The 22,344-nt window shown below is 36.0% G+C and overlaps 1 protein-coding gene across 5 annotated transcripts in view; it reads left to right on the forward strand.

Annotated features, from left to right (window-relative positions):
• Positions 1 to 1,409: 1,409 nt before the first annotated feature.
• Positions 1,410 to 22,344, forward strand: part of RAPGEF2 (Rap guanine nucleotide exchange factor 2) — a 127,350-nt gene continuing 106,415 nt past the window's right edge. For all 5 annotated transcript variants that reach the window (XM_026847603.1, XM_026847601.1, XM_026847604.1 and 2 more), the window contains exons 1-3: positions 1,410 to 1,477; positions 5,044 to 5,100; positions 19,545 to 19,628. In XM_026847603.1, coding sequence (XP_026703404.1) covers positions 1,440 to 1,477; positions 5,044 to 5,100; positions 19,545 to 19,628 — 179 coding nt within the window. In that variant the 5' untranslated portion in view covers positions 1,410 to 1,439. The remainder of the gene's footprint in view (positions 1,478 to 5,043; positions 5,101 to 19,544; positions 19,629 to 22,344) is intronic.

Here is a 22,344-nt window from a genome sequence, read left to right on the forward strand (position 1 = left end):
GTGAAATCACAGCATTTTCACTCGTGCATTTCTTCCACTTTTTCAAATTGAATGTTTGCTTTTTTCAGTGCAGGAAAAAGATGTTCTTTTTGATACTGAATGAAAGGCATCTATTTATTCTGAACCATTGAGTATAACTCCTTGTATCTTTTCTGATCTGTATTGTGGTTTAAACAAGTACAATAACATTTCTACACATAATGTATTTAACTGGATTTTAGAAAATTTTCTTACTTAAATTCAAGTTCTTTCTATCACTTCAGTCCTAACATGTTTGCCCAAGTACCACATTAACCTTCTTTCATTGTGTCTGAAAACTGAAGTATTTCTGTACTTCATGGGCAATTTTGAATACACAAATATTTCCCAGTGACCAAATCTTTCATAAATCTATAGCTTCAATATATTATGTGAAAACATCTTCTTAGAGCAAGTTATGAGTGTTATTGGTGTTAGCTTATTCTCAACTTGTCAGCCTCAGCTGGTGGTTGTGAGCCACTGCTCTGATTTTCAATAAATTATGCATAATATGTTGTCTCTTAACTAGCACATTAAAAAAAACCAAAAAACCAAAAAAACAAAAAACAAAAAACAAAAAACACACCAAAACCCCAATGTAACAGCATCAAATCCATGAGTCACAGTTAAATAACCCTAGAATTTGTGGCCTGCATTGAAGTTTTTTCCTAAGTGCTGTAGTGATTTTAAGTATAATGTTAGCAAAGCCTCTAGACTGACATTAGTGTTTCCATAGTTGCATCTTAGGAAACTTTAGTCTTGGATGATGTTGTCATATCTTTATTAATGTTGTTTTGTGAGCTGGATGTTGGAGGTCCACAATGGTTAAATGAAACACTTTGCCATGTAACTAGGATTGTATTCATGATTTTTTTTATTATCTCATGCCAACTTTTTTTTTTCTCGTTTAAGCTTGTGGTTTACCTTACATTTGAAGAGGATACAATTTTACAAATATTTATGTACAATGGAGTATTTTGTTAAGATGTTTTTTACCTTTTTCCTTTTCCCTGAACATGAAAAGACCATGCTTTACAAAATAAATGATGGTTTTTGGGTATGTTGGCATTAAGAAGACAAACATTGATAGTTGCAAAGCAGCTCACTGGAATTCGGGACCAGGCTTGTTTCCTGGGCACAAGTATCGACAGCAAAAGCAGAAAGGTTTCTGTGTTTGTATTTTCCAATGTGAACATGCCATCATTCTTCCCCATGTCTGGTTCCGATGTATAATCAAAGGTATTCCTGCAGCTTGCCTTTAATCTCTTGTGAATGCATTATTTCAAATATTCCTGCGGTGCCCCTATTAGGAGATGCTTGGCAAAAACAGCATTTTAGCAGCTTGTACCAAATTGAGAATCCTAATAATGTTTTCCTTATGTTTGTAGGATTTGGAGATTGTGTATTCTTATTTACATGGAATGGAAGCCTTGTCTAATCTGAGAGAGCATCAGCTAAGGTATGATACTTTATCATTGAGAATACATATATGTTAATGCACTAACAAAACAAAGGAACAGTAACTATACACTAGTGTACCCCACCTCAAACTGAAAAGCTGTCTGTCACTGCATCTATTTCTTTCCTTCTTTATCGTCCTAAATGCTTTCTCCTTGTATGTGTGCTTATCTATATCCCTATTTGTTGCTTCTGATTTCTATTATGGCTGTGTTTGCTTTCTTTTAAAACTTTTGAACTGAATAAATGCTCTACATACAGAGTACAAGATCCAGTCCTGAATGAAAGTCATTATATAGTCCAAATAATTTATGTAACATAATAGTCTATGTAATATAATTACCAGAGCCTGTTATTCAGATTCTGTTTCTGTTTATGCTTGCTTTTTTTTGTGGAAGTTTTAGACAAATTATGTACTATACATGCAAAGGATACTTACTAAAAAATTACTAATATCATCCACATACTTTTTTATTAAAATACTTCATAAGAAAATAAATTCAAGTAAAAACTTCCAGATGAACTTTCTATCTTTTGTAAAGTCTTGCGTGTTTGGTCTTCAAGTAATTGTTTCAGTTGTTTTCACATAAGCTTCTTGCAGCAGAGGTTTCTAAGGGCATTTGGACATTGGTGTGTGGCTGGCAGATAGAGAAGGAGGCCAGCACATCTCCTGTGTGCTTCATGGGGAGAGAGGGTGAATTACTGTTCAATCCTGGGGTTTGCTAACGTTTGCCACATCTGAAGATGCTGAAGCAACTTTGACTCGATTAATGCTGGTTTAAGTTCTAATTTCTGGCTTCTTTTGCTTTGTCATTCTGTCAGAATCCATATTCCCAAGCCAATATTCTGTAATTTAGAGAAAATAAAAGGTGGGGTTTTCTTTCTTCCAGAGCGCTCAAGACACATTTTGCAATGTGAATGTTAACTTCAAAGGAGTCTTTGTAATTACTTCTGCTTTGGGAGGAGGCTACAATCCCATTCAGTTAAAGTATTTTGTGTTATGCTGTTATATGCAAGACTTTTAGCACATCAACTTTTGCATAGCTGGAGTTGAACTGATGTTAACTTGTTTCAAAGATCAAAGTGCGCACATATGGTAGCGTGGTATGTTGATGTGTGCTGCTTGGCTTCCTGTGCAGAATGAGGCTCCTGCTGAGGAATGTGTGGAACTCGCTCTCCCAGCACAGTGAATTCCTAGAAGAGAGCTTCTGTTTACAGTGCCATACATGGAGAAGGCTGGGCTCCCGGCAGATGTGGGACAGAAAGCTTTTATAGTATCCTTTAGGATACAACATTTCTTGTGGCAGTGGGATGCCACAAAAACCTCTGAGATGCATTAAAAACTAGTGTATTAAATATAGCCTCTAGTAGTGAATAGCTTACATTATGGCTTGCTGATGATCTCATCTTGCATTTATTATTTGCTTAGGAAGCAGACAAAGATCACATTTGAGCAAAAGTTAGACACCAGTATTGATAAGAACTAATCAAATTTTTCAAATATTTGAGGAAGCAATCTGGTTTGTACTACTTGGTCATTGTAATTTTGAACTGTTCCAGTTTAACACAAGAATTGAAACACTTGACTACCTTCTGTAAGAGGCATTTTCTTCCCAATTTCTGTCCTAATAACAGGACCAAAACACTGTAAAACAGACAGCGCCAGTGGTAAACTTGCATGGCTTTATCAAGAATGTACTTCCTTTGCTTCCAATTCAGAGGGGAACAAAACTTCCTTGTTAAAGTGATTCTGTTTCCTACAACTCCTACTCCTAGATGGCCCATTGCCCAGCATCATTTCAGACCAGTAGGGCCCAGACTATCCTTGAGCAGTATTTTAATTTTTAAATTTGACTGCTAGCAATGACTTTTCTTCTGGTACCTTCTCAGCAGTAATCTCATGTCCGCTCTCCCCTTCCATCTCAAAACGGGGTATAAGAGACAGAAAATGAGGACCCAGGAGGTAGAAGCAGATTGTAGTTTTTTGGTGTCTTCAAGGTTTTTGGCAAGACATGATTTTATGGTGGGGAGTAGTGTCTGAAAAAGAGAAGGTTCTGTGGTTCAAAAAATTTTTTTGCTGTGCCAGAAAGCAAGAAGATTTTTCATTAACTGAAATTGATATATGGTACCTAATACTTAATTATATACAATACAGACATTGCCTATATAAGAAAAGCTCTCAGAGATGGTTCAAAGAGTAGATCTAAAATACTGGGGTGGGGGAAAGGCCATGGTAGTAAAACTTGAATTTTTTAATTTTTTTTTCTTTGAGCAAATAGAATTAAGGCCTTGGTTTTCTGTTAACAGTTTATAAATAATCAGTTTACCACTATAAGACTGCCACTTCTGGTTAGAAAAAGCATTATTTCTTAGTGAGCTGAATTAATAAGTAAAATCCTGAAAGATGAGGGCTAAGGTAAGTTTTTTAGCAGCCTGTTGATTATGGAAATGAGTGATTTGGAAATGATGGGAAATGGCAATAAGAAGCCTTTTAAATGTCACATCAAACCCAGATCAATGCTTCCAGGCTTCAGATCAACTTTTTGGAGACATATTGCCTGAGCAGGGATTCTTGAGCACTTTTGTCTGCTTAGGATATCATTGTGAGCAGCCAGTCATTGGTGTGCTGAGGTTTTTATGACTGATCCTGTGAGGAATGATAATTTCTTTCCCAAAATTAAATATAGTTCCTCATTTGAATGTTCACTTGAGCCTCTTAAGCAAATCTCTGTTTGACTCTCTGTCAAATAGCCTTGGTGTTTGCAGTCTGCATCAGAGTCATAGAAAGTCCAAGGGAGGCGGTAAGGGTTTTTTCTTCCCCCCCCCCCAGTAATTTACAGGGTCCATTTCCTTAAGACAATAGACAGAAATGGCATGTTGGTCTTTTACACCAAGTTAACATTACATTTCCTAATATGTGGTAAATTCTATTATAGTTGCTCTCTATTATGCCACATTTGTCAGGCAGACAGTGAATGCAAAAGTGCTTTAATCCCCCCCTAGACAGAGGATTTTCCTGCAGGAAATTCTCTCCACTTTTAGCCTTCTGGGATTTCAGCATTAAAATCTCATGGTAATTTTTAACTTGTTGAATTTTAGCAAAACATGAAGCATCGATTTACCATGCCACATAATTTCTTGTTTTATTTATTGGACCCGTCTTGAAAAAGGGAGCAGTTTTTATATTGTATCTCTGATTAGTGTTACGTATTATAAATTTCCATCCATTTCTAAAATTCTGAATTGTTTCCTTATAAAGCAACTTAATTTATCAGATCACTTTATAAAATGAGATCGGTATCACTTTACCCATTTTATAGAGGTTTTTTTGATGGGAGCAATTACATCTAGTGTCCTAAATCAAATCTGATCTTGGATGAACTAATAACTTCAATGCTTAGATTTAACAGTTTGTTCTCTTAAATTAGAAATCAGTTTAGCTTTAAATTGATAGATTCTGCAAGTGCTGGAGGCAAATGTGGAAATGCTGACTAACTTTAGAAAGTGAAGTCTTTGTGACACTGATAAGAATCATAATTAAAAATGACTTCTTTCCTTGTCTTTCAGACTGATGTGTGAAACCGTTAGATATGAAAGGCATGAAGCAAATGAAGTTCTGTACTAGTAAGTATTTCTGCTTCCTTTCCTGTGATGTTCAAAGAATTAATTCATTTTAAAGTGTGTTAAGGACAGTGTTTAATGCCAACTCCCTTGCCCAGCACACAGTCTGTAAACATAAATGAGCCACTTCATTTTCATTGTCAAACAATGCAGAAATTTGCTAGTGCCAGGGAGGGAGCCAACAGTGACTCTTGCTTGGTGATGTGTGTTGTATTAATTTTTGTAACCAGTGAGATTAAATGGAATTAGGGGATGTGGGATGTCTTCTCATTAGAGTAAATTGTCATTTAGTCTCACTTCAATTTTGTCAAAGTAGTAGCGACAAGTTTTTTTCTGCCAGAGGTGCCAAATTGACATATCTAACACATCTTATAATTAGCAGGGATGTGATCTAATGTCAGCTTGGATTTACAGTAGAGATCAGAGGATTGCAATTGCTTCCTTTATGCGAGCAACTTATTGAAACAAAAGGTTTATCAAATTATCACTTACTGCCCCTAAATCAAACTCTAAATGCAGATTTTTCTGGGTTGTCTGATATTATTTGAACATTTAAGCATACAAAGAATGGACCTCTATGTCGTCTTTTTATACATATGTAATTTTTTCCTGTATTGACCATCAGGAGGAAGATGTGATTGAACAAGCTTTAATGCTAAGCCTTGAACATTCAGCAAAGTTAATTTAATGTCTAATGCAACCCAGTAATCAGTTATTTATGGGAAATGCACAAGGTCAAAATCTGTAGGTGGATAGATAATTTTAATTAGACCAATATAATCTTTATTCATTTTACAGACTAATTTGCTAGTGACCATTGTGCTGGTGATTTGTTCTTTTCTAGGCAGTTGGTATGTGTCCATTTTGTTTACTAGAGTTTTTGTTTAGATCCAATATGTTGGCTCATTCCAACTGTTGGTTTAAATTTGAATTATATGCTGAATGAATCAAGGCTGCTACTTATTCATACAGTCAAGGCAGGCAAAAGTTACCAGGAAATACATGCCTGAGAAAATGAAAAGCACAAACAAAAAACTCTGAGATCTGGGTTAACTTGAAGTGCTTTCTGCAGTTCTTTTGCACTGATTTCCTTTGTCACTCCTTTCACGTGACTTCATCTTACTTTGGTTGTTTGCCTGTCATTCCTATTTACTTCTTGACATTGTTTCTCCCCATGATTTATTCAGTAGATTTAATGGGCAGTTGGGCAGTTTCTGGATACAGACACGAAATGTGCTTGCTCTAGCATTTCACATCTCTGATTTAATGTTTAATATGCTAAACCTTCAATTTAACACTCAATTTTTTTTTTATTCAGGAAAAAAAAAATATTTTGAAGCCAGAATAATATGTTCTGTTACTCTAAGTTGTAGCTTTACATTTTATTTTAATGAAAAATTTGAGATCTACTTGACAAGAAAATCCCATGACACCTGCAGTCTAATTTCAGTATTCTATTTTTAGGACAATGAACTTGGAGGAAACCTTTTTTTTTTGTTTCACAGACTCAGCATATGCATTGAAGATGTATTCTTCTAAAAAACATTAATTCCAATTTTGCAATGTACATGTTTGGAAAAAAATTCGTAGTCCTGCAGGAGATAAGCAGTGTGATAGCCAGGTTAGAATCAATCCACTCAGTTATAGGATATGAGTTTGGAGGATAAAACCTGGTCACTTTTTATTCAACATGCCAGAATTTATCACTTGAAGGTCTTAACTTGGTCATCAAGGCTAAGGTTTTAAAAGAAAAGAAGCCATTAAATTTAAACTCTGTTACAAATGGGTTTTTCCCCAGTGATGGTATGACTTGCACTGAAATTTGAAATTGGGTGCTAATCTTCTGTGTTCATTAGAAAAATCTATTAAAATAGCTGCAACTGTTGGAGCTGTTAATTGACCTGTGTGTGACCTCCCTGAGGCACAACTTAATGTCTCAATGCAGATAAGCTAAATCTTTATCTCTAAATACTAACATAAAAAATAATACAGTTGCTCTGTTTATTTGACCAAAACTTTTTCATTGTGAAAATTTTGTTCATATCTGCACTGTCAGCTGTACTTATAAAAAAGTAAATTTCTATTGCATGCATGCAATGTCAAAAAGTATTCGCATTCAATACAAACACGATAATTTTTTTATTCTCCATTTTTTAAAGAAAGTTGTTAATTTCCATAGTATCTTTATAGATTTTTTTTTTTATTATTATGACCAAAGGGATAAAATGGAGCACATTGTTTAAAATTGGCTCATCTCATCTGCATTTACTTTACTATCAGCGGGTGTACATTGTAGTGACAAATTCTCAAACCCTACGGCCATTTCACGGTTTAAATGGAAACTGGGTTATTAAAAGTGGCAGTTCAGCTCGAGTTATTCTTCATTTGCCAGTCATCTTACTACTTCCATTTGATGGGAAGTTAATGATAAAAGGTCTTAAAACCTGCAAGGCAAAATTTCAGAATAGAGATTTTTTTGACACATACCTGATTTTTTTTTTTTTTTTTAATCCACTACATGTATTCAAATCTACTTAAAGATTTTGGTCACTTGATATATATTTTATCAGTAGTTCAAAGGAATAAAATTAGTCCTTTCTTCATATCTGCGTAATAGTCATTCTTGACATTTCTAACAGTAAGCTTCTAATTAGCTTTTTTTTTTTTTTGAAACCAAAGTTTTAGCAGTTTTGTAGAGGGTATGTATACATCCTGATAGATGAACAAAATTTTTCAGATCAAAATTTAAATGTTTGCTATGATGGCAGAAAGGAATCTTTGGTAATAAATGTTTTTCATATAAGTAAATTAATGTCACTAATGAAAAAAGCAGGTCTTTTTCCTCTCATTTGTTGTACAGAGGTTGTATGTGCTTTTCAGCCATGCTGTTTGATATTTCTGTCTGTATGCATCAGTGATGTTTGGCTTACTCTTTCTGTAAGGAAGCCTTGCGTGTGCTTAAACTTCCATTATTTTCTTCTCTAAAGATATTGGTTTGACAGAAAATATTTGAAGTTTTGATAACCTGCTGTCCAAAGTCTTTCGGTAATAAAACCTCATGTGCTTATGAATTGCTGTGCTGTAGCACAACATGTTTTTCTGATCACATTCCCTTTAGTTTCTGAGCAATTGAACCTGGAACTATTTGCTGCTGCTTATAATATTTTTTTTAAAAAAATACAAAGGAAACATGAACCCAGGTTATTGTAAAGTGTGTTTTAGTTTTTTAGAGAACCTTACAATGAAAGCCTGATCGGATATATGTTCCTACCTCCCACATGTCCCTACTGAGAAGATTGCAAGACACACATTTTGGATTTAAGCTCTTATCAGTTACAAATTTCTCAGTCCATAGCACTTCAATAGTATGCTACTGGTTTTGATTTCATTGATTCATAGAAATTCACAAGTGTTTGAAGAAAGAGTAGCAATTTCTTCGACATCTTGAACTGAATTTTAGTGTTAATGTCTATGGTTGGAAAAAGCTCTTGGATAATGTCAACATGTTTGTGTGCTTTCAATGTCATTCAGTTGTGCAGCCTTCTGTGCTTTAATGAAATACAGTGTTTTCACAGAACTACATTGTGAAAAAGTAGGTAGAAGGTGTACATATAAACTGGAGATTGGAAAGAAAAAATGTTACATTGTAAAACTGAGTTATTCGTACAGTCAGTGTCTACAGCTGAAATGAGAAACAGCAATCTATTTAGTTTTGAAATTACTGATTATGGTAGGCAGCATGTATAATAAATAGCTGTATTTGTACGATTACATTTTGTCTTGCTTTTTTCCCTATTCCCTGCTTGTCATGCCATCTGGGATGAAAAACATCCACTTGTGTTAAGACTGTACTGCTTATATGGTGGGGATAGAAAAGTGGATGAGAAGCGGGAGAAGGCTGTGAAAAGGACGAAGACACATAATTTCAATTGGTCTTTTGGGATATTTCGATGTTCAGACCTAAGTTCTCAGGCCTGAGTTACATCACTGGCAAATCACAAGACCCAAACCTGTTTGTTTTGGGCTAGCCATGTGGCCTTCTTCAGAGCTAGCTTGGCCCAGCTGTCAAAGCCTGAAATGAATGAAATCTGGACATGAAGGAACTAAAATAGCACAACTTCTTGGTTGCTACTTGAATACTTATGGTGTTCTTAGATGAAACTGTCAGCGTCTTTCATGAGGTAGAGCAGAATGTCTGAAAAATGCTGGAGGGCATTGGCTTTGCATAGCTTTGAGACAGGTTGTTGTTAGAGGATTGCCCGAAGGCATTGGGGAGACTCAGGGCAGTGGCTGGCAGTGAACTTGGCAGAGCTTCCTCAGGAGGATGCTTGTCTGTGCTGTCACCTGTACAGGGACTGTGTGTTACATTAAAAGTCAAGCAGGGATTTTGGATGTAGCTGTAAAGCATCTGGGGGTGTCTTAAATGGCTAAGCTGTAGTTTTATTTGCAACTGTAGGTCTGTGTAATTAATGTGAAGTAGTTCTGTGCAAGGACAGGTGAGAAATAGATATTTGAGTAGTCTGTTAGAGTGAGAATCTAAAAGTCAAACTTTAAGCCCTACAATAAAAGTGACATTTAGTAAATTCATGGTTCTTTCACGGTAATGTATTGCCCTGAAGACCCTCAGGAGGATAAAAGCAGTGCGTATAAAACAATGAAAAGTGGTGCCAAAGTTGTTGTTGGTTTTTGCATAGCCTGACTTGACTGTGCAATCAAGTGTGACAAAAATGAGCTAAAAGTTGCTTCTTTAGCTATTGGTGCTTGATTTTTAAACTGAACAGCTCTGCTGAGACGTACCTCACTGAAATTTGTGTTTTGATGCAGACATTTGTGTTATGAAGTAATGTTTTTGTTCCATGCATGTTCAAGAAGTTCTGTGATGGTGGTATCATAAAACCAAATTATTCCATAGAGATAGGATATCTGTGATCTATAGCACTATATATATATCTTATAGAGAGAGAACTTAAAACACTACAGAAAGGAATTGCTAGAGAAGTGTATGAGGAACAAGCTGACGTTTCCACTAGTGATATTCAGAGTTTCCAGTAAAATTATTCTTTTGTATTCTTTAATATCTTTTAACCAGATTTTTTTTTTTTTTTTGGACAGAATGCACCTGTATTTGGAGGCTTGGGTTACATCTGAATTTACTGTCCTTGTTTACTGAATGTTCTTGAATTCAGAGAGCTCATATAAGAGATTTCTTCCTTGCTCTTATAGAAATATGAGACTTTGAAAACTACTTAAAATGCTCTAAATACACAGTAAACTCAGAACATGTCTGTTTGAAGCATCTCTCTGGGTCAGTATCTGAATTTTCAGGTAGACATCTGTAGGCAATATATATTCATTCTGCTTGTGGAGTCAGACAGTAGTATATTTAATAATGCAAAGAACTGCTGCAGCAGGGATGGTCATCTTTTTCTTTTTTTCTTTTTTTTTTTCTTCTCCTTAAAGTATCCCCAAAGGTCTATTGCCCCTTCTGATAGTCGGGCAGTTGCCAAAGTAGTGTTGGGATACTGCCAGTTCTGCACTGCAGTAAATCAGAAACGTGAATTCATATGTTGTGTTGTGGATACATTTTCTGTAGGGAATTTTTTAGGCAATGTGTATCATTAAAACAAATACATTGAAGGACATGGCAGCCAGCTCTGTATAAGCAGACACCGAATCGAGGCTGCTTAATATTGTCAGTGATGTTACAGTCTGTTGGCTTTGCCTAGCCAGTTCCAAATTTCTGTGTTATTGTTTGACCTGATTTTGAGACTTACTTGAACACCAAAGGAAGGGTTTTTTTGAGAGGATTTTAATTTGCACCTTCTTTACTGTAAATGTTTCACTACAACCTATCATGGTTTTGTTGTAACTTTGAGAATAAAAGCTTTGATTTTGGAGAAACATTAGAAAGGTATAAGATTTAATAGCAGAATTGTATGTCTTGATTGACCTCAGAGTATTTTCTATGGGAAATAATTGTATTTTACTACCTCTGTTATTTTCCTGATGATTTAGGAGACAATAATTTATTTTTTTTTTGGTTCTGAAATTCTCTTCTGATATTAAGGGCTAATTTGATGTACAAGTTTAATACTAAGACTTCAATGACAATAAGTCAGTTAGCTTGCAAGTGAATATTTGCATAATGTGTTTGATTGCCTATTTAATCAGCTGAGACTGACACTTCAAAAATCTCTGATTTGACTGAATTTTCTATTTTGTTTTACTGATTTTATTTCAGAAGTGAAAAAGAATACAATAAATTTAATACTCTAAAGAAAAACATACTTTTGATTATTTGTTTTCATGAATATTAAGGAATTGTTTCCTGCAGTTCATTCTTCATTTCCCACCCTTGCTATCAGGAGAGAAGACATCATTTTTCATCTTGTGGCCACTATTAAAAGATAATCATGGACATCAGTTGAATTAAGCACTCTAAAATGCCTGTTCAGTGAAAATTAGAGGTTCTAAATCCTGAGTTATCAGTGTAATTATGGGATATATTTTAACCTTTTCTTACATTTAGCATGAAGATTAGGAATAAGAATAAATGTAACTTCAATCTGTTCATTTTAAAAAAAGTGTTTAAAAATTGTGTGTGACTAATGCATTAAGTTCCCAATCTGCTTACTTCTGTGTTTGGGATATACTTCTGAAGGTCATCAAAAGCATCTAAAATGCTTTGGCAGATGTCGGTAACTGCTTAACTATCTTATTCAGGTTATAGACAGTGCTGACGATGCGAATAAGCCATTTTCCACTTATTCTGTTACAACAATACAGTGCTAGTGGGCAGAATCTTCAGGCAAGGACATGTCTACCTGAAAGGATTGTTAAATCTAAAGACATGTTTGACATCCCAAGGCACTTCAGGGCTAATTTAATAGTGGCAATGGTTATTCAACTAAACAATAACTACCTATAGCTTTCTGCATGCAGAGGGTAACCAAAATGAACAGAGAGGAACAGACAAATTAATCTGCTGAAACAATATCCTATGGAGCATGAGCTTGCAGTGCAACGTTCTTTCTTTCTAATTTCTTCTTGTGTAGTGCTTAAATGCCTGAAAGAGGTCCCAGTTCTGACAAGTCAAATTTTCATTGTGTTTGTTCCTCTCAAGTGGAGATCTGGGAGCATGAACAATGTCTATTCTGAATTATTTTGTGTTTACTTTCTGAAATTTACTCAGCTTTCAACAACATTGGGTATGATTTAATGAAAATGTAATCTGCTAGGTACATCTTGGTTTGTCATATAAGTTCTTTTATCAAAGCAGTTACAAATGTTATAGTTTGTGGGAATGGTACTATATCCAGTTTAAATGTAAGTCTTGAAGGAATCCTTTAGTGGTTGAGTTTTAATAATTTATGGAAACAATAATTCTAACTAGCTCTTCTAAAACTAAGAAATTGTTCTTACCAATTTCATGACCTTTTTATGAAGTAGTTTGGAAAATACGCCTGAATTTGAAAGGAATTCTTGATGCTGATATTTGAATTATGTCAGGGGTCATTCCAGCATCTGGTATTGCTGGACCATTCAGTCTAGTGTTGGAGGGAGAATGAATGACACCTCTGTTGTTTACATCTCAGGATAGACGCATCTCCTGCAAAAGGAATAAAGCAGTAATTATATGGAAGCCATTTCCATGCTTGTTTCCATTGAGACCTGCATACTGCTTAGCTTTTTTCGAATGCTGTCTTAAAGAAGCAGACAGAGAAATCAATAACCAGAAGGTGGTCAGAGCAGCAAACTTCTGTTTTAACATGTACTTTCAAGTCCAGATGCTGAATTTTGCACTGAAGTGATCACTTATTTGGCAGAAATAAGCATGTTTGACAGCAGTTATCACACAGACCCGCAAATTCTTGCCACTGTACATGTTTATCATGTTCGTTATCTCAGTTGAACCAAATGCACACAGGTAAGCATGTGCTGAGTATGATTTGTAATTCAGAGGTTTTAGTAGTGCTGTATCTTGGTGAAGAATGAGAATTAAATGGATTACTCTTGTTAAAATGTAGCTATTTCTAAAGTTCTAATGAAAAATGGTGCATCAGGAGTTGTTAGGATAGAGGAAGACACTACAGATGGTGTACTACTTGAGATTTATTGGGTCTTTTAACAGGTTGACTTAAATCTTTATTGTAGTTGAATATTTTGGAAGGCTTTTCAGCATCTTATGTGCTTAGAAAATCTGAAAGCTAAAATTGGCCTACCTGTGCTACTGTAGACAGATTCCTTATTAATCAGTACATGTGGGGGACACGAAACAAGTTCATTTTTGTGCATAACTTCTTTGATATGCTGTTAATATTGATTCAGATTTATAGTTACAAGCCTGGTGTACAAGTGCTACAGATTGCCTTATATCAAAATAAAATAATTATAATTAGAAAATAAAACTTCAGTTTTAAGTAGTGTATATGTAACTAGTTGGGGGTATGGGGATAAGAAACTGCCCCTTCCAGTGGAATAAATAGCTCACACCATGAAGAGTTTGATACAGGTGCTGAAGACTTTGAGAAAGCCTGCAAACTTCTTGGATCTTGGCAGTCTGGAGATTTATAAACACTTCCTGATTTTTGAAATCTGAGTACCTCTGAGGTCTCAAAGAACAGATATATGCTAGGATATGTGAAGACTCAAATCTGAAAATGCTGTCCAACCTTACCAGCGGTGACAGCCTGGTGATGCCATCGTAAGCTACTGCATAATTATGTAACTGAAGTTTCTAAACAGAACATTTAGAGTGACAGCTCTGCAGTTTGAGAAGTTCTGTCTTCAGATTTTTGTGTCATTTTCAAAGCAGAGAAGTGTGCTGTCTGGCTGCAGGTTGTGTAAAAGGAATATGTTAAGGAAGCTGGGGAAGGAAACGCAATGGGAAGGCATCGCAATCCAGTCTCTGGATTTCCGTTTCTAGCTCCTGGATTCCCGTAAATCAAGCTGTCTTGCATTCTGGGAAATGAAATATAGATTCCTCAGGAAATCCCCTGTTCTCAGAAGTGCTATAATACAAGACTCAAGATTTAAAGTATTTAAGTTTTGTACAACTAACTCAAGTGCAGATTATGAATAAAGTCTGCATATTGGTGACTGTTTTGGTGTTGGCTTTCAGTTTTCCACCACTTTTAGATTTGCTGCCAGAACCTGAGTATTCTGAAAACTTTATCAGTAGGGAGCTCTATCATAGTAGTAGTTACAAGAGAAGAATGTTAAATCTTAGTACCTGAGTCCTTTTGGAGTGTCTTTACAGAATACAAACCCTATCTTCTGCTAAAGAGTTCTTGCTGCTCTTACTCTTTAGGCTCGCTCTTCTGCACTGTAGTGGAATGCTTTGAGTGCATTTAGACATATGGCATTAGTCCAATCCTAGTGTGTTATCACAAGTTACAGTTGTAGTGCAGCTGGCTTCTTGAATCTAGCCATAGTCCTGTTAGTTCTGTAAAGGATGGATGGAAAGTTGTGTCACCAAGGCTTCACTGGGGCTTTTGCTGCCTCTAATATAGCTAGGACAGAATGGATGCATATATTGATTTTGTTCTTCTGACTGCCCCTTAATGTGTGACTTCTGAGTTTACTTAGTTCAGATTCTCTGCAGGAAAAATTGCCTGTGTCATCTTACTTTCTTGGTAATAAATCTTGGTTTCAGTAACGGGAGAGTGTATAGCTGCACTGCATTTGGTAGGCAGTATAATTTTAACAGTCCTGAGTTTCATCCAGATAAGTATTCAGAGCAGCAGATGAGCTGGAAACAAAACAAATAAAACCCAAACAACCTCCAAAACCCCTGAAGAAAACCCCGAGGCTTATGTATTTGAAACAATGTAGTCTGCCACTTAAGACCAACAGATAAAGTAATTTCTTGCCTGCAAAGATCATGTGTGAATGCCTGCGTGGAAACGTACATGAATTAATAACTACTGATTTCAAGTATTTCCACTCCTGCTGTGGATGCAGCCTTGCAAGACTGGAGGGGAAGGGTGGGGAGAGTAGCTCAAAACTGGGCAGAAGTGCTGTTGTCTTGGGTTGACTGAGCTTTGCTCTCAGCCTGATGTGGATTGTTCACTGAACTTCATCTCCTAGTGTCTGACAGCTGCTGCTTCGGTGGTGGTGGTAGTGGCAGTGATGGTGGGCAGTAGTGGCACACACAAAAAGCTAGTAGTTGGAAAGATCTTACCTAAGCAAATGGCTTTTCCTTCTACACCAGTTTGAATGACAGCTGCTACTGGACTCTCCCCTCAACTGTCCCTAGGCAAAAAAAACCAAAACAACCAGTCTCCCTCTAAGGATGATTTTGGGTGGGAAGCCATTAGCATCCACCCTGCTAGTTCTGGATGAAGTGCTTACATGGAGTTAATACCCTCCTGCAAACCCAGTCAGGGATGTATACTCTGTCCACAAAAGAACCCTTTTAAGCACAATTTGCTGTCATCTCTTTGACAGCAGAAATATCTTTAGGAGGACAAATGCAGTTTCTAGATACCTCTGTGGGCTGCCAGTGGTAGGCAGTATTCTATCAGTGAAAGAAAACACCATAATTAGGTTTAGATTTATTCTCTAGAATTCAATTTTGATGTTTAAAAACAAAGTGTAAAATGTGATGGCAAAGAAAACCTTTCAAATGTGAGCATTCTACATGGGGCAAAATGGTATTTGCATGAGTCCTCTCACATGGCTTGAAGAAGTGCTTTTGTAGTTCAGTATAGGCTCCTTCTGTCCTTCATTACAGGCACAAAAGTCCTAAAGAATGCAAATGTATTGTTGATGAACAAATGTCAAGTGTAGTACAGAAAACATGGAAATTTGATTGAAAGCCACCTGATGTTTGAATAGGATTATGGAAAGCCAAGGATCCTTAAAATGAAAGGATTGCACGTGTTTTTTGTAGCAGTACTGTCTAGCAAAAGCTGGCTGCCAAATGGCTTTGCTGAGGCTTAATTCTAAACAACACAGTGTAGTAAGTGTTGAGAAGTGCAGGAGTTAAATATATTTTCATATGAAAAGAACAGTTCAGTCTTTCATTTGTTTGTGGTTTTCTTTGAGGGAAGCATGTGTGTTCTAGAGGAAGGAATGTATTTGCTATACATGTGGGTTTTTTCAGATGTTTTGTTCAAGACTATATATTAAGATGATGGTAGTTGTAAAAATGAAGAGAATGAAAATCGATCAGTGTTCTTTGCTCTTGAAGGCTGTCTTGGTTTTGGCATGATGTTTTGTCTGGCAATGAAAGTTAAGAATTATACGCAGTGTGTTTTGGGGAATATACCCCACAATCTTCCACTATTGTGACACATGAAGATCGATCGATCTATCTATCTATCTATATCTATCTATCTATCTATCTATCTATCTATCTATCTATCTATCTAATCTATCTATCTTTTATTTAGATAGTTAAGGAGTTGAGTTCAGTAGATATGCATGATACAAGTAGCTTAGAGTTTAGAAATTGTCAAACATGACTGTAAAAATAAAAACAGTTCTCAAAGTACACATAAAGCAAAAGGAAAATTAAACCAATCACATGGTATTCCTAAAGTTTGATTTATTTTTTTAATCAGCACTTTCAGCTGTCAAATGAACATGCTTCTTTTGATTATATATAAAGTGGATAAAGTATGATGTTTATGACAGGTGAGAAGGAGCAACAACTGTTGGAGCTAACTTGCAGAGAACATGGATAAACCTGTGAACTGGCAAAAAAAGATAAAACTGAGTGAGAAGACATGCTGTGTGATTAAACTACTGCAGTTAAACGTATAATAATTCTAGCTGTTTGTTAAATGATTCAAAGGTAGATTCAAAAGTAGCATTAAGAATTTGAATATTGAACATACTGGCTGGTGCTTGTGAAAGCCAGTGTCTGCCTTTCTCTTTGGAGATAAAAGTTCGAGTGAGGAAAAAAAAACAACTTAAAGCCCCTTACAAACACGGGATTTGACAGAGGATTTAAACTAATTCATCAAGTCTTACAGGAGGGAAATAAAAGCTTGTATATTAGTAGATTTGCAAAAGTTAAAATATTTTCTACTGTTTTAAATATTTTTTTTTAATTTTTGCTTCAATTACTTTATCCTTGGAAATTACTTTCTGTAAAAATATAAACAGTTCTAGATTACTTTTGCTTTAGTGCTATAAAGCCTGTAACCCCAGATGAGGTTATTTGCTATGACTACTTTTAGACTTAGTGACTGTCAATTTTTAGGAAAAGAAGAAGAAAAAAACCAAAACAAAACAAAACAAAAAAAAAACAAACCACCCACCAATACCCACCCCACACCCCCAACCCCACAAAATTTATGTGATAATATAATGTGCTGTAATCCGCATGGAAAAATTATTGACACATTAATAGAATTACTTCCCAGGAATGTGGGAAATCACTTCATCTGTAGTCACTGCTGTAAATATTTTTAAAACTTTCAACTGTGCTAATAAGTGCAGAATATTTGTACTTAGAATGTCATCTATTAAAAACCAGAAGCAACAAATAACCCAACAGACTTGCAGTTCAGCAGCGATGCCAGCTGTATGTCTGTCATCTTTAGACAATTCTGGGGGGAAGTGTTTAAAGGTGCGACTTAACTCAGGTGCATGTTTATGCTTTTGAGAATTATATTACTTTGAAGGGGTGATTTTCTTGAGTTTATCTGCTTTAACTGTACTTATGTGCAATGCTGATTTTTGTAGACTGACAACTTTGAGGGCAATACAGGTCCATGCGGGAAGCAAGCATGTGAGGCACACTTCAGAAAAGGCAGCTTCAACTATGTAAATAATGATTTACTTCAACTATGTAGTTGAATCAAAATGGTTTGTTGTTTTAACTGTGACACCATGTTATTGCTTCATTTTCTAGTGTCTATCAGTATAAATATTTCCCGAGGTCTTCATTTTGAAGATGTTAAGTCTTCACTGGTGGGTGTGGCTGACCGGTGTGTCTTCGCTGGTCAGGTCACAGGCTGGTAGAAAAGAAATACAGGCTGCATCATTTTAGTCAGTTCTTGTGTTCTTGGTCATAGATTGTGTCCTCAATTTCCTCTATTAGTTCTCCATGTTTCTGATGTTTGTCCTTTCTTTTATGGTTATAGTACAGAGTACAAAACAGAAATGGAACATGTTTTTAGATTGGATGGTTTGCTGTTTTGCTTTCAGCTGGTTTAGACCCGCTCCCTCCCTCTAACTTTAGCTTTCCTTTTAGAAAGAGTAATACAGTGAGTGCTGAGGAAATGGCACTCTTGTTTTGAGGACCCTGATGTGTAGGTACTTCTTAAATCGAAGTTCTTCAAATGAAAAACACGCTGCTAACATGTACATAGCTTGCTTAGATTTAAGACTGGATTTTAATACTATGCTGTCATCGTTATTAAAAGATGTGGGCTGTTCTTGCTTGAAGTTAGAACTAATTGTTGCTAAAGACTTGAGACATGTAATTTAAAAAAATGAAGGTACTACAGATTTAATTAAGTAATCTGCATCTCAGTGTCACTAGGGATGTGGTTTTCAGATAAGAATGCTCGTGCAGTTCATAATGGTGTACTTGAATCCCATTAGTGAGTTTCTTTGGAAGAAGCAGGAGTGGTAAAAACTGAAGTAAAGTACAGATATTCTCAGTGTGGACTGTTGAAATGGCACAAGACTTCTACTGCAGCTATTTCTAGCCACCTTAAACTATTTTATTTTCCTGTCTAAACATAGTTTGAACTTATCAAAGAAAAGTCTAAGCCTATGGAAAGGATTTTATATTACTCAAGGAGCAAGATCTCATTCTACAGAACTGGGCTCGGATGACAAAGCCCTCATCTAGTTCCTCTTTATGTTAAAGAGAGGGGAGAAGAAACTCTATGCCCTTTTCATTGGGAATTTACTCTTGTGCATGAAAGGGGCAGTGCATAGTAGCAGCGAAGTTGACTAACAAATCTGATGTAGGTTTACAATCTGCAAATGTATCCAATGCTCTCTTACCTTTTGGGAAAGCAGACTGAGGGAAAAGCAAGTTTCTGTCTTGAAGAAAGGGTGAAAAATGAAATGGCTAGAATAAGGAAAAGAAGCCTTATTTGTGGAGGGGAAGATGGTACAGTTCTCTTCAGCAAGAGGAAAGTAATGGATTCAATAGAACACAATACATTTACTGTCACTTGACTTCATTTTAATCACTTTGAATTATATTTCATTGATTTGTGCTGTTACTAAATGGATAGATGCATGTTTTTAAAAAAGTGGAGTAAATGAAATGAGACATTCTAATAATGTATATATTTGCAGGTGGAAATTAGAATAATTTGATGGAATTGTTTTGTAAATGATTGAACTGTGGCTTTCTTCCATAATTTTGAGCATTTTTGCCCCTTTGATGTTCTTCGTACTACAAATTTGATAGTACTATAAGTAAGTTAAATCGAGTGCCTTAAACTATGTCCTTTTTTTTCTCCCCCCCGCAGCCCTGATGATATTGGTACCTGTTGGTATATTCTGCTGTCTGGTTCAGTCTTCATTAAAGAATCTATGTTTCTTCCAAGGAGCAGGTATGTCAGCTATCAATGCATTTTGTATTTTAAACAGAAATCATGAGATGTAGAGAATATTTAGAATTAGAAGGTAATGTTTTATGCTTAATGAAACACACAAGTACATACATAAACACACTTCCTACCTTCACGAGCTGTGGTAATTGTTTTATGCCCATAGCTAGAATTGAAAGCCCATCATTTGTGGACAGTGTACAAACACCCAGAGTGTCATGCAAATGCTGTCAATTTAAAAATAAAACCACCGAAAACCTGACAAATTGAGTGAAGTACCGAGTAATCTGTTCCTGTGGGTAATCAAACTTCAAATCACGGAGGGCACTAGAGCTTATGATGTTTTCCCGAGGCCTGCCTTACTGTGCACAAGTCTTCAGTGCATGTTTTAGCATATGCTTAGATCATGATACTGCCAGTTTTGCCATTTCTGTTTGATTTGCAATGAAGGGTGGTATTTTACATGGAAAAAGGTAAGTTTGAGTGTGAGACACTCAAAATTTATATTGTTTGTTACAGTGAAAAATTTAATTATTTTGAACTATGGAAAAAAATGCAAATGACTGCAAGGATTTTAGACTAAGGTGACTGAGCTTGATCATTTTAGTGGAAGCAGAGCAGAATCACTTGAAAATGCTGCTATATACCTACTCATTCAGACTACTGTAAAAGGTTCCTTTGAAGTAAGTAGCAGGTGATAAAATTTGTGAAAGGTGGAGTGAATAACCCATCTCTATATGGTATGATGAGAATGAAAGCACTAGAGATTTCCTTACAGTTTTAAACAGTTGGAAACACCTGCAGAGCCAGTGTTGGTTGTTATATGAACAATTAGATGTTTAAATTTGCCTTTCAGTGGGAGAGCAATGCCAGTCTTAAGACTTCCATTTGATGGTGGTGTGTTCTTGGTGTAAGCAATTATCTTGCATCTGTAAAGGACAGGCACTGCTGATAAAATGGTTTATTTGATGTGCCATCAAACAGTATATGCTAAAGGTGCGAAACTGGTTATTGTAAAAAGTAGCACAACAACAGATTATAGGATCCCTGCTTCTGGCAGATGGAAGAAAATTGTCCCATATGTCATCCGTGAACAGGCAATGCCAGAAAAAAAGCTGGCAGAAAGTACTACATTTAGATGCCAGGAGAAGGGATATATGATATCTGAATTAACGTAAGGTGGTTGTATATAGTCTGTGGCAAGAATCCTCTGTTCCTTTGAATTACAACAGTGCTTGTGCTTCAGACCTTTTTTGACTCTTGATGGGAGGTGAGCTTTAATAAGATAAACAATGAGCTTGAGGTTCTTCCTGGAAGAATGTACAGAAAATTACAGGTTTTATCACTCTAAGCAGAGTGTTTAGGGGCTGTTCACCTGGAGAAATTCAGAAATGACAACTGGGACAGGACAATGTCTGAGATCTTGGTGAATTGCGAATGTGGAGTTTGGCATTAGAAAAAGTTTCTTGGTTGTGGATGGAGTCAAGAATCTGCCAAAGCTGGTGTCTTGGGAAGCAAATGCAGGACAGGATTTGGTAATTAACAAAGGCAACATTAAGTCCATGAAAACAAACTTAAACTTTAATGATACAAGATAGAAAGTATTTTTGGAGAGCAAAACCAGAATCATTGTAGTGAGAGGCTTTCTGCTCAGAAGCTAAGTTACTAAAGTGTTGATGAGGGCCTTATTTAAGCTTAGGATAAGGCTAACAAGGATTTACTTTGTAAATGTGTAAGCTGCAATATCTGAGCCTTGGGCTCATACATGAATAACAAACTTGGGAAAAATGAGAGGGCACCAGGTTAAATTTCTGATTTGGAATACTAGGGGGTAGTAAGTGATTATTTTTTAAAAAAAACAAACAAACCAAAGTCTTGAGAAGAAAACAAAGTTGTCCAGCTTTACTTATGTTGCCAGTGAATTGCTCACAAGGAAACAGTAAGCTGCTCAGATATACAGACTGGGCAGAAGAGACTGATTAGCAGCAGTAAAATTTTATAGTGCTCTAGAAAAGAGGAAGTGAGACCTCCTGAAAAGGCTGCTGTCCAGAAATTGCTGATAGGGTGGTATTTTGAAATCTAGATCAGTGTCAAAAGTGGGCAAAAGGCAGTTACTGGATAACTGTTTGCTTAAACTTGACTATTTACACATACAGGAAGTGATGATTTCAAGAGCCTTTTTAAGATAATTTGGAAGTCCTGATGTCTTATTGCTGTTAAGATGAATTTGCTATACTTTAGCAAATGGAGCGTGTCCTGATGCATCATTGATGTCAGGTAATAGGACGAGACCTAAATATTCCCAGGTAGAGGTCATCTAATTTTGATCTTGTTTGGCCAAAGCATTATCATTTCAGTAAACTTACTGTCAATTCATGCTTAGACTATTTTAGTGTTTTTTTTCCAGTTTAATCCATTTTGTCTTTGCCCATCTAGAAAGCTGCTAGGAAATAATTTAGCAACATGTGAAGCGTGTTTCAAAGAGAGCAGGGTGGAACTGAGAAGTCTGTGTAGGAGCTGAAATCAAGAAGTATGTTCCTCTCTCCAAATCTGAGTGACTCAGAAAATTCTTGTTTCCCTAACTTTTCCCAGAGACTAAAGTAATCCATCCCTCTGATCCCCAAGCATTTCACCATGCAAAACACCGCATTTTTCCCCCTATTTTAACATTATTCTTGTTTTTTTGGGTTTTTTTGTGTTTTTTTTTTTTTTTTTTTTT

The sequence above is a fragment of the Athene cunicularia genome (genome assembly GCF_003259725.1).
Source record: "Athene cunicularia isolate RWA chromosome 4 unlocalized genomic scaffold, athCun1 chr4_part2, whole genome shotgun sequence".
Taxonomy (NCBI): Eukaryota; Metazoa; Chordata; class Aves; order Strigiformes; family Strigidae; genus Athene; species Athene cunicularia.